This window comes from Cynocephalus volans, chromosome 6, assembly GCF_027409185.1.
Source record: "Cynocephalus volans isolate mCynVol1 chromosome 6, mCynVol1.pri, whole genome shotgun sequence".
NCBI lineage: Eukaryota > Metazoa > Chordata > Mammalia > Dermoptera > Cynocephalidae > Cynocephalus > Cynocephalus volans.
The window spans coordinates 117,781,563-117,799,158 of record NC_084465.1 but is presented as its reverse complement, the minus strand read 5'-3'; the positions used below and the strand labels follow the sequence as shown (position 1 = coordinate 117,799,158).

Below are 17,596 nucleotides of genomic sequence, written 5' to 3'. Positions count from 1 at the left end.
ATGGCCAGGAGGCTTGCATAATGTGGCATCTACGTATCTGCAATACACGTTGAGTATCTGTTGTTTTTTTACTGCCTACCATCCATCCATTTTCTTCTGGTAACAGCACTGTTGATTCCTCTAAAGAATCATACCTTTACTCTACTGTCAGTCCACATGAATTAAAATGAGGCTAGAAGACTATGTCAAGTGGAATGAGTCAGGTACAGAAAGAGAAATACTGCATGATCTCACTCATATATGAGAAATAAAATAAGTAAATAATACGTTGAACCTTTAAAGTAGAGAGTAGAACTGTGGTTACTAGAGGTAGGGAAGGGGAGGTGGGACAGTGAGAAGTTGGTTAATGGACACAAAATTACAGCTAATAAGAAAAATAAGTTCTATTGGTATACAGTAGAGCTAGGCATCTATAATTAACAGTGATTTCTACCGCATGCAGAAGAGCCAAGAGTCATGTTATCAAATGGCTAAAAAGAGGAGATCAAGTGCCCACATCACAAAGAAATAATAAAGTTTTGCAATAATGAATATGCTAATGACCCTGATTTGATCTTCACACATAGTATACATGTATTGAAATACAACTCTGTACCCCATAAATATGTATAATCAATACATTTCAATACATATTTAAATAGAAGGTAAATAAATTGAGACTGATTTTCCTTCCTATGTGTCCAGGGTTGGGAAGATAGCTCAGACCTAGAAATGGGTGAATTCTACTTCCCGCCCACTATGGCTGGGTCAGGTGGGTATGAACCAAAAGGACCAGTAAGAAGCCAGCTGCAGGCCATTTGCAGTCACTGTTGGTGGTGAGATATCCTTTCTTCTAGAGTTGCTCAGTGGTAGGATGCAAGCCAGGGGCTCTTGGTGCTTGGGAAGACAGCCAGGCTGAGCGTGGAGCCAGTGCAGAGGGAGGCAGAGCCGAGGGGGGGAGACGTGGATCCCAGGAGCCATTGTTTAGGGCCCTCAACTTAGCTGAGTTTCTATCAGCTGATGAGAAACTTCATGGTCCATATACTACCTCTCTAATTTCACTTCTCCTCATCTGTAAAAATTAGGAAGGTGCTCGTCTGCTAAACTTGAAAAAGAGTGAAATAAGTTGAAGAGTCTATTTTTGTCATGTAATAAGAATAAATAGTCCTGGCCTGGGATGGTGGCTCCAGAATGTCATTAGGGACTCGGGCTTCTTCTATTTCAATTTAATGTGCTTGTTACCTTATGGTAACATGGTGGCTGATCGACCTCCAGCACTGAGTCTTAGTTCCAGGCAGGAAGAAAGCAAAAATCGTCACATGTAGCAAGGTCCAATTGCTAACCCCCTTGAAGGAAATTTTACAGAAAACCCACAGAATGACTTTCCTTTTCCATTTTTTAAATTGTGGCTGAATATATGTAACATAAAAGTTGCCATTTTAATCTTTTTCTTTTTTTTTGGCCGCTGACCAGTAGGGGGATCCAAACCTGTGACTGTGGTGTTATAAGCATCACACTCTAAACTAGTGGGCTAACCAGCCAGCCCTCATTTTAACTGGCTGTCCCTCATTTTCAAGTGTATGATTCAGTGGTATGGCTCTATTCACAATGTTGTGCAACCATCCCTACTATTTCTAAAATTTTTCATATACCTAACAAAAATTCTGTAACCATCAGGCAACAACTCCTCTTTCCCCTTTCTTCCCAGCCCCTGATAACCTCTAATCTGCTTCCTGTCTCTATACATTTGCTTGTTCCGGGAACCTCATGCAAGTGGAACCATGCAATATTTGTCCTTTTGTGTCTGGCTTATTTCACTTAATAAAATGCCTTCAAGGTTCATCCATTTTGTAGTATGTGTTTGAACTTCATTCCTTTTTTATGGCTAAATAATAGTTCATTGAATGGACATACCACATCATGTTTAACCATTCATCTGTTGATGAATACTTGGATCATTCTCACCTTTTAGCTACTGTCTGTACAGCAACTTTTAATTACATTTTATTGGTCAAAATTTTGTTGCATTGCCACCCTTCTCTTTAAGGAAAACTGAAAAATGTCATTTTTTTCCAGCTATACCAAGAGTGTTCCCAATCACAATTTTTGGAGGTTTTTTTTTAGTAGGAATAAATTAAGAAAGGCTGCTGGGTAAGCAACTAGAAGTTACTGCAACAATCCACTCCTTTGACAGCAAATGTCATTCTATACATAGAATACATTCACCTTTTCCCAAACAATACCACTACAGAATCTCATAAGGTAGGATTTCTGGGCTATGTGCAGCCCTCTTCCGTAGGTTTGGGTCTGTCTTCTCATGGTATAATCTAAAAGACAACTTACTTGCTGTCAGCACATCCATTATTCAATAACACAGAAGGAACCATATAACCAATAAGAACTCCTTTTAAATGTGGAGACTGAAGTATACATAGCAGTCACAGGTACGTAGAAATGATCAACTGAGCAGGAATAACAAAATTTCTCTTTCCTAAAATGGAAAAATGTTCCCAGCTAGCAAATCTGTTCTCTTTTCAAGGAGGAACTCCCTTATCCATTACTTTCCATCACCTTTCTATCCACCCTCTGGAAAGTTCTTCTTTGTCCATCTCTCTCCCAGGACTCATCTGAGGTGGAACTGGAGAGCACAAGCTTCCTACTAGACTCAAGGATCTTTTAGGATTGTAACTGTTTAAGGATTTAATAGTCACAGGTTACTACATATCCGGCTAAGGGATTATTTGGCAATATACTTCCTGCAAAAAGCTAATAGGCTTCAAATATTTTCTGGTAAGAGTATCTGTGGCAAACATCTTTTCTGGAGACAGTCTTCAAGCATGAAGAGTCTACCACTCCCCCACATTACACTCCAGCCATATTAACTTCTTTCATTCCCTCAAACGCATCACGTACCTGGGTTTTGAACAAGCTGGTCCAGCTGCCTGGAATGCAGTTTCCCCTGCTCTTCACTTGGCTCTTTATCCTTAAGGGTTCAGTTTAAGTGGAACTCCCTCTGTGGATCCTTCTTTTATAACCCTCAGCGATGTCAGTTGCCCTTGACCTGTACGTTCCCTGTCAGAGCACTTACCAGCTCTTCCTGTTGTCTTAGGTAGAACTCCCTGGAAGCAGGGCCCAAGGCAGGGGTTCAGATCTACCTGACTTATCGAAGGAGTGATCTTTAGGAAAAAAACCCCAGGGAGTATGGGAAACGGGATCAGAAAGGACAGTAATTCTCCCATTGTGGTTTCCTGGAGAGCAGCATTAGTACCCCCTGAAGACTTGCTAGAAATGAACATTTTCAAGCACCACCCACCTTAGAAACTCAGGGGGTGTAACCCACTAATCTGTCATTTAACAAGCCTTTGAGGTGATTCTGATGTGCACTTTGGCTTGAGAAAGAAAAACAAGGGGGAAAGGGACAAAATCAAACAAGGGTGTGGTTTCAAGTAAAGTCTAGTCTTTGATCCACGGAGGACTCTGGTGCATAAATTGCAACTCAGAGCTGCCCCTGCCTCTGGCAAGAGGGCAGCTTTCTGCACCCCTTTCTCTGCCAACTCACTGGCTGCAGGCTTGCCCTGGGGGACAGGAGCTTGTAATTCCTCAGGCACGAAGTTGCAGTCAGCTGAGAGCAATTCTCTCAAGAAGGGGCAGCTGTGAGCTGGGGATGTCGGGGTTGGGGGGTGGTGTAAATGCACCAACCAGTAAAGGGAATCTGGGGAGTGGGGTACCAACAGCATCTACCACACTCGTTCTTATTTGTGCAGTTGTCTCTGTTCTCTCCGTTAGACTGCGAGTTCTGGGTGATCAACAGCAATGTTTCTCTCTTTCTTATTATTGACTCACCAGCGCCTGTCACAGGTGTGAGACAGTAATTATTTGTGCAATTAATTGATTAGACAAATGTTAATTGAGTGCCTACTGCATCCTGGGCACTGTTCTAGGGTCTGATAGTTTAGATGTGAACAAGACAAAGCACCTGTCCTTGTGGAATTTTTTGGCTCCAGTTGGGGAAATGACAAACATAAAAACATATATAATCCATATGGATGTATATACACATCTGCCCAGTATAATGTCAGAGATCGACAAATGCTATGATGACAGACAAAGCAGAGTTAGAGGACAGAGAGAAGTATGGTGTGTTATTTTACATAGAGCAGTTGGAGAATTCTCTGAGAAGATGACATTTAAGCTGAAGTACGAATGAAGGTATTGAACCATGAGAATATCTGGTGGCAGCAATTTTTATGTAAATTCAAAATTATTTCAAAATAAAAATTTAAAAATAAGAAGGATATCTCAGGGAAGAGCATTTCAGGCACAAGGAATAAATAGATGAGTCATGGAAACACCTGGTGTTTCTCTATTGATAAAGCAGGAGGTGGCTGGGAGAGATTGACAGGTGACATGCTGCTTCCTGTTTTCATTTAGTTTTTAATTTTAAACATTTATCAAAACATAAGTGCACAAATTTTTTAAAAAATAAATCAAATAGGATAGAGGGAGATGTAATAAAAAGTAGCTGTCTTGGTCCCACTCCAGTCCTTTTCCTCAAGGGTAATTACAGTTACTCATTTTGTCTTAGTTTAGCTCACTTTACCTCAACCTCTCCTTTTCTCTTCTCCAAATGCAGTTGTAGAATATTTTAGTTCTAGAGCTCTTTCCATCAGCCATAGACTGATGGTCTTGGCTGCTTTTCTGTAATATCACAATGTTGTATCCTACCATTTCTCCCCTCCTTCTACCATCCAACTTCTACCACTGTTCTAGACAGTAGGAACACCACTTGCAAATACTTGGGTGTAAAAGAGAGCATAAGGGGTTTCAGACACTGGAAGAAGGCTAGTAAGGCTGTAGTTTAATAACATGCAGATATATTTCATAAGCACATCTAGTTTTCCATGCTTTTTCTATAGGTTGAATCTAAAAGTAGAAAACTAATAACTAGATGATGTGAAAACGTCAAGGGAGAATTTCAAGACAGTAGGGACTACATTGTTCAATCCATGTGTGCCTGGTTTCCATCATCTCCTTAACTTAAATCCATGGGGATGCCTTTGTCTGAGAACAATTTTTCTCTTTTAACTTAAGCTCCATTCTCTTCCCTAGGAAGGGCACAGACAAAAGGTAAGGCTGGTTTGGTACCACTGATGCCCAGTCCAGTTCCTCTTCTAGCAGAAGGCTCCAGAATCTTCTGAGCACATTGTCTTCTCATTCAGGATCACGTTTTACTGCTGAGCCCACAGGCATCACCGGAGTGGTTCCAAAAGAGGATCATGTGGACTTTTCATAGTAGAGTCTTCTAATGTATCACGGAAATTCCTCCTCTAATAATTGTCCTCCCTTCCCCAACTCACAGGGACTGATCCTGGTGCCAGTGTTTGTACTATACAACCCTGTCTTCTTGACCAGCGATTGGGCCAAGACATGGCACAAAACACAAGCGAGGCCAATTGGTTGTCTCTCCTGGAAGTTTTAAATTGGGAGTAAAACTGCCCAGTTTAGTCTGAGTGGGTTTCTTGAACAGAGATGATATAAAAACTCAAAATCTAGGTTTTACTTTGAGGATCAAAGAATAATTAACTTTAATTAATTTTAAATTTAATTAATTTCCACAAAGAATAGAAAAGGCAAAATAATTTTTTCAACTAGTAGTATAAAAAGAGGCAGAGGAAAAATGGATGGATTTTCAACGCTCCCAATGGCTTTTATTTCTGGTTCCAGCTCCTTGCTGAGACCTGATTGTATCTTCAGCCTACGGTTCCTTGAAACATTGTCATATCCTTATACCAAACCCCCCATTTTCTTAAGCTAGTTCCAGGGAGTTTCTGAAATGTACAGCCAAAAGGTACTCACTGCTAAAATATCCCCTACCACATAATTGGCTCCTTGGGAGATGGGAACTGTATCTTCGTATTCTCCGAAGTGCTGAGCAGAATGCCTTGCACATAGTAGGCACTCAGGAAGCGTTTATTCAATTGAATCAGCTGTCAGTAGTCCTTCCTAAATGACACAACCACTTTCAGGAGCACTGGCCTCTCCAGAGGTGAGGGTCATTCTGATATATGAAAGGATGATCTGGAAAAAGCACAGACACACCATGCCAGCTACTCCACAAGTTAAGAGCCCAGTGGAAGAGAAAAAGTCTTAATAAGAGAATTACCCATCACTTTCAAGCTGTCTGAATGCCTCCCAGTCTCCTGCCAGATCAGGAGGATCACAGAGGGTCATCAGCAAACACAGAGGAAGAGTCTGGCTCCGTCACTGTAAGGGGAGAGAGTGCTTTGAATCTCTGGGGTACCTGGTTGATCTGGTGAGAGAGCCCTCTAGTGGTGAAAATGAGGAGCTGCATCTAGGCTTAGAAGCAGATTCTACGCACCCATGTACACACACCTACACATTCGGTTGAATGAAAGGATGAGGTCACCCCCTAGTAAGTGGGGAGGCATTATCAGGAACTAACTGATGGCCTCCCTGCCTCTGTACACCCACTCCAGTCAGGTGTTCTGATTTGTTCCACACACAAGTTTAGAATTTCGCACACTCAGTGATAGCAGTTTTAGCTCTGGACAGGGGTTACAAAGAGTCATCCTGCCTCACCAAGCCCAAGGCTCAGCATAAAGCTCCATTCCTATGTTTATCTCTTTCTTCAGAAAAATTGCTCATCTCCTGACCCATTATTGTTACTTTTATCTACCCGAACTCCTGATCCTTTCCCCCCACTATCCTAAGTGGATTCCTGGTTTCTGCTGCTGGACCTCCTGGGCTCCACACTCTGTCTGTGTGGACTTATGTTACAGAGCTGAGGGGGTGGAGATGGAGCTTCTCTCGTTTTACTGTGGGGGTCTGGTGATTGGAGTGATTGGAGCATGCTCTCCATAAGCCCAAATCCCATTGATGTTCCATCACATGGTCCTGCTTTAAGACCTTTCTCACCTCTACGGGAGTAAGAGAAGGATCAAACAGATCCTGGAATGGCTGTTTTGATCATTAATTATTTCATATTATTTAAGTTTTTGAGAGTGGGAAAGAAAATTTTTAATTTAATAACTTCTCCCAGGAAAGACCAACTTCACCTCCATGTCACACATGGTTTTTTCCTTTTAAAAAAAGGTAATAAGAATCAAGGCAGGACATTTTATCAAGAACCAAAAATTTTTTTAAGAAAAAATTACACTGAGTAACTTGTAGATGGCCTGTACATCTTCCCACATTATCTCCTGTCAATCTTCTGGGGTTTGACCAGCTGTGGTCCTGGCCCCAAGTTTATCTGTTCCATTTTGGTTATGTGGCAAGTTTTCAGTATTTCTACTTTCTACCCACAAAACAGTGTTTGCAAACATTCAACTAAATGCACATAGGTATACACATCATGTTCAGACCTGCACTATACCTGCACATGGGCATGCATACCCACATGTGCATATAGCTATGCATTTGCAGCAAATAACACTGTATGCAGGCACATAAATATATTTACATACATGCTTTACTTTCTATAACAAATTCTCAGGCATTTGGAAATCATAACTGAATTGAACACAGCACAGGTAAACATTCAAACACAATTACACCATGACTGTGCATGCACAGACATGTATATCTAACACCAGGAACCCAGTCTACAAATGAGCTTAACACAAAAATAAAAATAGCAAAGTCCACCAGAAGTGAGGCACATTTGAAAACTCTTCAATACATTGCTGCTACTCAGTCATCTAAATAGAAGCTCTCAGACAGATAGCCAGAGATGGCACCAGGGGAATATGTGTGCCTGTGATTACCTCCCATTATATTTTTGTCCAACTAAATAACATTCAAACATGACAGTTCATTGTAGACACTTCTCAGGGACTGCAGAAACAACCCAAGCAGCTTCAATTCCAAACACCTGACCTCTGAGTATTTGTCCCATCACTCCATAAGAAAAAAATAGTAAAGGCAATTCTGTGGGCTGCCCTTAGTCAACTCAGTGTGTGCCCATGTATATGATAGAATGCATAGTAATAAAAAGCCGGTTAAATGCTGGTCCTTTGACTAACATTCCAAGGGAGCGAGCTTTCAGGTATGCAATAGCATTTGTTCTTTGGACTAACCAGGAAAGCAGACCTAACTTTACCTGCCTTGTGGTCTGATGTAGATAAGGCTGTTAACAAATGAACATCCCAGGGGCCTTTGGGAGGAATCTGACGTTTTCCATGACTTCCCACCTTGAATCCATCACCCCCTCAAATGTAGACGTGTTAAAATATACAAGAAGTATATTCAGAGACCCAAATCCCACACCCCTTCGCCCAAGGTCCATGATATGTGTACAACAGAGTCTATATACATTTTGCTCCTCCGGTCTTTTAGGAATACATGATCATATGCATATGAACAGCTCCGGGTCTGATCTGAGCACATTGTCTCCGGTGTAAACCAGAGCTCCAGAGAAAGGAGGGTAGACATATTGGTTTGTTTTCTGGGGAACCAAATTGAGACAGATTACACAGATGTGCCTGTGACAACACTCTTTGCCCGCCCAAGTGAGCCATAGAACCGACTCCAGGTCCCTTTAAGAAGACTCGGTATCTCGGGTCTTCTCTCTCCCCAGTGGGCTCCAGCGGCGCCCGCAGCAAAAGGCAAACTTGCCTGTCTCATTGGGGGTGTCTGGGGGGGGGAGGAGAATGCCGCGTTGGGTGGGCGCTGGGAGCGCGCCAGAGTGCGCTACGGGCTTTTTCCCTTTTCCCCTTTCCTTAACCCTTCCCGGAGCGGAGGAGCAGGGTCGTGCTGCAGCGCCAAGGGGCCGGGCGCTGACTGTCCTGGGCTCCCGAAACTTTGCGCGGAGAGTGGGGCTGGCTAGGCAGAGCAGAGCCGGCTGGCTGACCTGGGAAGGGACGGGGAAGGGTGGGGGTCTCTAGCCGGGGCGCTAGAAAGGAGGGGGTGCAGCCGCAGGAGGGAGCTGTCCCTTCAGCACCACGGACCTTAGAGCCTGGGCGTTAGGACGGCGGAGGCGGGGCGACGGGCGGGGAGCTGTCCCTTCAGCACCACGGACCTTTGCCCTCCGATGAAACCACCCAGCCCCCGCCCCGGGACTCTGTCTTTTCTCCAGTTTGAGCGGGGGTGTCGGGAGCAGGAGGAGAGCTTTCCTGGGAGGCAGGGGAAGCAGTGAACACTCTTCTCAGCGACTCGCCTCCCAGCAGTGCTATTTTTTGCCATCCGCCCTCATCCCCAGCACACGCGCTCGCACACACACACACACGCACGCACGCACGCACACACACACACATACACACACACACACACATACAGACCGCTCTGGATTTCTTTGCCTTGAATCTCCCGGGGCTGTGAGGAGCCAGGCGCATCTCAAACCGAGCTGGCAGCTCCACGCTCCCGGAGCCATGCCCTGCAAGGACCCTCCTTCTTACCAAGCTCCTGAGGAATGAAAGAAACCCAGGGACCCTCAGAAGGTAGCAGTGATGTGGACCAGCCCCCTGGAGCCTGCACCCTTCCGAGGGCCATAGGCGACCCAAGGAAGAGGAGAAAGCTCCAGACAGGAAATCTCAGCTTTCCCAAAGTCCCTGTGGATGCGGACAAAAGGAGCCCCGAATTTTTGGAAGAGCCTGCTCTAGGTTACCCAGCTGCAGAGTGATTTTCCCCTCTGGCACTGAATCTCCCCCTCCAACCCCCAGCCATCGAGAGTACCATGAAGAATTATGAGGATGTGTGACAGAGGTATCCAGATGTTGATCACCACTGTGGGAGCCTTCGCAGCTTTTAGTTTAATGACCATTGCAGTGGGCACGGACTACTGGTTATATTCCAGAGGTGTGTGCAGGACTAAATCTACAAGTGATAATGAAACCAGCAGGAAGAATGAAGAAGTAATGACCCATTCAGGGCTGTGGAGGACCTGCTGCCTAGAAGGTATTTACAAATTCCTCTCAATGGCTCCGAATAATCCAGTTTCTGACATTCTGGTGGGTGTTCAGGGAGATGGAGGCAGTGATGGGGAAGGAGGAATAGTTCAAATTGTTGCTGAAAATGTGCAGATGTCCAGACTCTGTGCCCTGTGAGAATGATGTGTGGGATAAGGGGTTGGGTCTTGTTGATTGTTTTTGGTGAAAGCTTCATGAGACGAGATATCGTGACACTCTAGGCAGCTTCTGCAGTTGAGAGAAGTCTTCAAATCCAAAATCTCTAGACATATTGTGGACAGCTTGGATCTCTGGCTCGAGAAAGGATCTTTAGCTCTGCTTAAACTGCATTTCAGTAGGGGTGGGGTTAGGAAAGAAGGAAGGGATGACAGAAGACCCTGACCTGGCCTGGCACATTATGAGTTATTTCCTTACTTCTCAACATAGTCTTATCAATTTCTTCTGAGTTTGGTCTAACTAGATATTGCCATGAACTTCCATGGCCAACCCAGTACCCAGTACCATACCAGGATTAACATGTGTGAACCTCCACCACCACCACCCTCACTTACATATTTTAAGAAAACTTCCTTTATAATATATGTTTCACTATTTTGGATCGAACAAAACTGAAGTCTTGGTGTCTGGTATCCACCTGTCTTCATTCCTAAATCATCCCCAAACCTGACAAATATACTTCTGTGACATTTACATAAGATTGATTCTCCAAAAATTGCAGCTCATCACTGCTAATTCTAAATATTAGAGGATTACTTATAAATTATGGTGAAGAAGACAGAGAAATTTTAGAATGTAAAGCACTTGAGCAACATATATCACTATCAGACTTGCTTTCACCACATCAGGATTCACTCTCAGCATCACTAGGCAATGCCTAGATGTCACCGAGAGTAAGCAGAAAAATAAAGAAGAAAATCAAAGCTTTCTGGAGCCTATATGCTTGATGGAAGTCACTGGATTAGAGGAGTATTAGGGAGTTTTTTTAGGCTTCTGAGGACTCTGTGAAGCCTGTCATAGTGAGGGGCAAGGAAATCTGAGTTTCCTATATGCTCCCCTCCCCTGTTTGCCATTGGCTTCCACACCTGCATTTCCACTGGCTGGCATTTGTCAGGGCTTCCTGAGAACTTGCATTTATGTAAAGCACTTAGGAAATCATGCTATGACATCACTTGCTAGTGTAATATTGCATCATTCCCTGGCCTTCTTCCCATGTCCTGACACTCTGAACAACTGCCTTCCTGACTCTAGCGCTACTACAATTGATTCTGTTTCCAACATAGATTTGCAACTGGTGGGAAGCCCAGGTAATAAAGGGCTTCTTTAAGTGCAACAAAGATCATGTTAAGTAAGAAGACCTGAGTAATGCTGCAAAATGTCCTGTGACCTTGGCTAAGACATTTACCCTCTCCAACCATCAGTTTGTTAATCTGGGAAATGATCAATCTGGAATAGGTTGTCTTGAATTAGCATTGTCCAAAACTTATGCTGTATTAGTTATGCTGTCAGTGTGCTGACAGAAATCTTAGAATAATTCTATTCTAAACATTGACAAAAATCTAATACTTGTAATCATTTGTGATTGGGTATGGTGAAGTCATTTATCTTAGGGAAATTCCATAATTCCCTTCCCTATATTGACAAAAGGGATCAGATTATCTTTTGTAAAACTGATTTGGTGGACATCTTGATGCCTACATAGTTCTAGAGATGGCATAAAAAAAAGTCTGAAGCTTCTTTCAAGCCAAAAATGGCACATATGTGTACCATGTTTTAGTCATTTCCAATTCTTCCTTCTCTTGGAACTAAACATGGGAATGCACAACTAAACACTCATTTGGTTTCCCCCATTATGCTCTATGAAAAAATAAGTCTATCAGAGCAGAAGTAGGGCCTACAATTCCTTAACCCTTGCTTTGAATTTCTCGGCTGGTGGTTTCTCTTTTCTCCAACATCATATCCTACACCTACAGTTTGTACAAGGGATTGAAACCCCACCCAGGCATTCTGTGGGCTTAGAAGGAGAAGAAATTGAATCAAGAAGGAATTGGATGAATTGAAGACATGTTCTTGGGCAGATGAATTCTTCTGAGAAATTTCATTGCAGTCTCCATATAATTTGGCCTGGCTAATTTTTAAAAATGCTTTTGAAGCATTAAATATCATAAGAAACAAATGTTAATAAATCACATAAATTTTTAGCTATGTGTACACCCATATAACCAACACGCAGAAACTCCTGGCTAAAATTTGAAGCCAAAATTTTCCCTAATGTACTGAATACATCAAGTGTTCAAGAACTTTTCAGAAGCCTCTAATTTCTGCATGCGAAGACACAGGCATGAGGTAGCAACTACTCTAGGGATTTCCATCCTCTACTAGAATGAAGATGTATAGTCATCTCCCATTCAGTGTCTGCTGTATATCCCAGAGCCATAACATCCTCATTTTCTGGTCCTTTAAGTGTCAAAGGATAACTGGTGGGTCTAATAGCTCAAAGTTTTTAGAGATCAAATTAGAAGAGTCAGTTCTTCCATACTTTTCAAGAGCCATGAGACAATGTGCCTATTTTGTCCAAAAGAAGAGAATGCTCAGGAGGTACATGACAGCTGTCTACAAGTATCTGAAGAGCTGTCACATGGAAGAGAGATTTGAAATGTTCTGCATGACCTCAAGGGAGTAGAAGTAGGAGATGGAGAAAAACAGGTTTTACTTCATTATAAGTAACTATCCAATTTGGAGTGGGAAGATTTAGGAGGTGATGGGTCCTCCAAAACCAAAGATATCCAAGTATAAGAAAACTACATCAGTTATTCCCAAACTTGGCTAGTCATCAGAAGCACATGAAGAGCTTTTAAAAGAGAATAGATTTTTCAGGCCCCACAACTAAATTTCCTCCTTCCATAGGTCATGATAGATCACTGGAATCTGAATTTTCTAAAAGTCCTTCAAGCAATTATGATGTTGAAGCCAATGTGTACCAAATATTTACAATGGTCCTGAGGATGGCTATGTGTGTTAAGGAGAATCACGTTGCTCAAGTAAGAGAAGGATGTGTTCAGTTTTTATTTCTATAATCCACCAGAATGTCATTTATATTTAGCACTTACTATGTGCTAGCACTGTGCTAAGAATTTTAAAAAATTAACTCTTTCATCTTCAAAGGAGCTCAATGACATAGGTACTATTATTACCTTCAATTTAAAGATGAGGAAACTGAGGCCTGAAGAAGTTACATAAGATCACACACCTAAACTCAGCAGGAAATACTTAAGCCATGCTTCTTCTCAAAGCATTTGCTAGAGAACATTAACCCATGCTCTGGTGGATTGTTTGCTACTGATACAAACACTAGCTCATGAGAATTCCCAGACACATGGGTTTTTCCATTCAGAAGTCCCAGATCTCAGAACACTCAGCATGCCTATGCAGCATCGGCAGGGGCGCAGGAGCCACCAGACAGGCACAAACTCAGAGGCAGCAAAGGACATGCTTTGAATGAAAAAACAATCGACCTATGTAGAGACACCCACACTGAGAAACCAAAATGAATGCCTGACTCATTATCTGGAGAGCATGCAAGGCGTTCACGAAGTGAGGCCTCATCCCACTAAGTGTCTTCAATGGTAGTATGTGAAATTGAATGAGAGCATGTTGAATACATGACTCTTTCATTCAGAAAACCTTTGGAAGCCATAGATACAATCAAAATGATGTATTTAGATCGTGGAAAGGCAACTGGCCTAGTAGTAGAAACCCAGATGCTAACCACTTTTCCATCACTGACAGTTATGTGAATTGTGCATGTTATTTTCCTCCTTTGGACCTCAGTTTATCCAATTCTAAAATGAAAACTTCAGGTAAGATTATGGAGTAACAAATCCGATTGTCCATGTGGACTAGGCAGGTAGCATAAATTATAAAACAAACATTTCGTAGTTCTCTTAACTCAATTCTATGGCTGTAAAAGTAATAGTACATTTGAGAAGACATATGGTCACTGGAACTTGGTCTCAGTGTGGGGGCAATCGGGAGTGGTAGGAACTATGGCAAACCCAAGAGCACAATCCCCATGTAAAGGACAACTACTGCTCGGCTTGAGCTGATTTTTACCCGGCAGAAACGTGCACCAAACGTGACTCAAAATTCCAAGTAAGGAAAAACAAGATGCAAAACCTCTTGATTTTAAAAATATGTACAACTAATTCAACTTTTAAAAAATATGGTATCAACCAAACCAAATTCACCTTGTAGCTGAATCTGGCCCATGGGCTGCCAGTTTTGAGCTCTAGAAATGACTTAAATGGCCCTTTTAGTCCAAATTTCTGATATTTTCATATTTGATTCCTGAATAACCCTCTATTAGCCAATTATCACTTTTTCAATTTATTAAAAAATTGCCTACTAAGAAAAGAAAGCCCATTTAATATTTTAGGACAGAGAACTTAAAATTATGGAAAAGAGGTTTAACATACTGCTATTTCTGCCACAGATGGGCCTGGATGACACTAAACATCTGGCTGAAAAACTGAAAAAAAATTAGCCAGTCATTAGAAGTTCCCCCATATTTTCAAATCTCCAGATGGTTAACTTTTTCAGCCAGATGGGGTTCCAGCTTTATTTATGTGTTCATAATCCTTCAGGGAAGCTGCAAAGATGTGGTTGAGGATGGGGGTGAGAGAGAGGCACATTTTTTGAGTATTTCCTTTGTGCCAAGCTCCGTGCTAGGAGCTTTCACATATTAACTCATGCTTTTCATACAGCCTCTCTTCCCTCAGTAGAATATAAACCTTATAAGGACAGAGATTCTTGTCTGTTGGGGCCACTGATATGTCCCTAGAGCTTAGAAACAGTACCGAGTAGTCACTTTGCTCCTCCCATCCTAGATTTAATGCTGCACCTTCCCTTAGACACAGCTGCAAAATGCACTAGAGCTCTCTGACTCTCTTTCCTACTCCTGATCTTCTCCCTGTTTCTTTCTCTGTACTCTTCCTCCTTGCCCCTAAAGCCCAAGAGGCAGATAGAAGAGAGAAGTAGGCTGGAGTCTTAAGGCAGGATGGGGATGAGTGACCATAACTGTGTTTGTGGGTTGAGTCAAGACTGGGCAGATGGTAAAGGTTGGAGTATGAGCATGACTGACATTCAGCCAGAATGTGCCCATATAGTCACACTGGTTGTTAATATGTTAAAAGATTTCCCTGCCTGTTGGTAATCAACATCTTGCCCAAGTCTCTCACCATCTCCCCACCACCACTACAGCCACCCAGCCCTTCCTGGGACCTCCCAGACCTCCCCAAGATCCATCACGTAAAAGGCTAAGACCTGGCCCAGCAGGTGCCATTATGATTGTCCTCCGAAATCCTCCATTCTGATGGGCTGGTCTTGAGTTCCACTGATTGCTGAACACTTTGAATCTTGCTCCTAGGTGTGGCATCATTGATTCCTCTTCTTTCCACCTCAAACCCATCCCTCTCCCTTCTGACTCTAGGACTCCACCCATCTTAAGAAGCAGATACCTTGAAAATAATTTGGTTTGTTTCATCACTTAAAACTTTATCTTCTGGATTAGAATAAAGACAAGTGACCTGCATTCCAAGGTTGGGTGACCAGCGTGGGTTACTTGTATGGGTAAATAGTGCATGTCAAAAAATATGTAACTGGGGCCGAGCCCATGGTGCACTCGGGAGAGTGCGGTGCTGGGAGCGCAGCGACGCTCCCGCCACGGGTTAGGATCCTATATAGGAATGGCCGGTGCACTCACTGGCTGAGTACCGGTCACGAAAAAGACAAAAAAAAATATATAAATATATATATATATGTATATAAAACAAAAAGTCAGGCAAAAAGATGACTATGTTCTTTTATGTTCTCACGAGCAGTGGGCAACAAGCTTACCTATGGGGTCATCTGGTAACATTTTTGACTTAGCTTTTATAGTAGATTCAGGCCCACTTGCTGTATAGTTAGATGTTTACATGAAAAAGCCGGAAAGATGCACATAAATTTTTTGTTCGGTAGCAATGCATGTGATTTCAGTTTGTTAAAGCAGATAAGACCAAATATTGTGGATTTATTGCCCTCCCTCAAGGATATTAATCAATTTTATATCTAACTTAGCAATAGTATTTCCGAATCTTTTTCACTGAAAAAAATATAACATCCTTCTTTGAGCAGTTTTGTCATTCTGCTGGTTCCCTCGTTGCTGAGTTGAATAAAACATGACATGAGCTTACTATGTATTTTAGGAGGCTTATGTTTTTAATAATTTGAAAATTATATAATAATTTGACATATGGAAGTAACCTCAATGGAAACAATGTTTCTGAGGTTAAAAAGCATGTAAGAAAACCTGAACGTTGGTTTTAAAAATTTTTTTTTATCATTTATTATTAGCATATTCAGTGTTATAAGACATGATTTTTCTTTACACTTTTTACCTGACGTATCACTCCCCAAACACCCTCCCCCCTCTCCCCCCATCTCTAGTATCCTTTAGGTTTGTTCTCTCCTTATGAAAGTTCAATGAATTGTTGCAGTCTTGTCTTTCTTTCTTTCTTTCCTTCCTTCTTTCTTTCCTTCCTTCTTTCTTTCTTTCGTTTTCTTTCTTTCTTTCTTTCTTTCTTTCTTTCTTTCTTTCTTTCTTTCTTTCTTTCTTTCTTTCTTTCTTTCCTTCCTTCCTTCCTTCCTTCCTTCCTTCCTTCCTTCCTTCCTTCCTTCTTTCTTTCTTTCTTTCTTTCTTTCTTTCTTTCTTTCCTTCCTTCCTTCCTTCCTCTCTCCCTCCCTCCCTCCCTCCTTCCTTTCTTCCTTCCTTCCTTCCTTCCTTCCTTCCTTCCTTCCTTCCTTCCTTCCTTCCTTCCTTCTTAGCACCCAGTTATGAGTGAGAACATACAGGATTTCTCTTTCCTTGTCTGGCTTATTTCACTTAACATAATTTTCTCCAGACTTATCCATGTTGCTGCAAATGGCAGAATTTCATTCCTTTTTATGGCTGAGTAGCATTCCATTGTGTATGTATACCACATTTTCCTTCCTGAGTCAACTATCGATGGGCACTAAAAAACAAATAATCCAATTTAAAAATGGGCAAAGGAGATGAATAGACATTTTTCAAAGGAAGACATACAAATGGCCATCAGGTACATGAAAAAATGCCCAGCGTCACTAGTCATCAGAAAAATGCAAATCAAAACCACATTGAGATATCATCTCACCCCAGTTAGACTGGCCATCATTAAAAAGACCAAGAACAACAAATGCTGGTGAGGATGTGGGGAACGGGGAACCCTTCTACACTGTTGGTGGGATTGCAAATTACTACAGCCATTATGGAAAACGGTATGGAGGTTCCTCAAACAACTACAGGTAGAACTGCCATGTGATCCAGCAATCCCACTACTGGGTATATATCCAAAGGAATGGAAATGAAATCATCATGTCAAAGGGATACCTGTACTCTCATGTTCATTGCAGCTCTATTTACAGTAGCCAAAATATGAAGCTTGTTTTTATTTTCCCCATTCTTGTGACCCTGCCAGAGCATACTTTTTCAGTGTAGTAACAAATGGGACTTTACTAATTTATGAGATATAATCCCACAATCCCACTACTAGGTATTTATCCAAAGGAAAGGAAATTAGCATAACAAAGAGATATCTGCCAGCCCATGTTTATTGCAGCTCTATTCATGATAGCCGAGA

At 42.1% G+C, this 17,596-nt stretch overlaps 1 protein-coding gene across 1 annotated transcript in view; it reads left to right on the top strand.

Moving 5' to 3' along the window:
* Window positions 1-9,680: 9,680 nt before the first annotated feature.
* The window catches only part of CACNG3 (calcium voltage-gated channel auxiliary subunit gamma 3), a 77,667-nt gene continuing 69,751 nt past the window's right edge, over window positions 9,681-17,596 (top strand). The window contains exon 1 of the mRNA XM_063101207.1: window positions 9,681-9,891. Coding sequence (XP_062957277.1) covers window positions 9,681-9,891 — 211 coding nt within the window. The remainder of the gene's footprint in view (window positions 9,892-17,596) is intronic.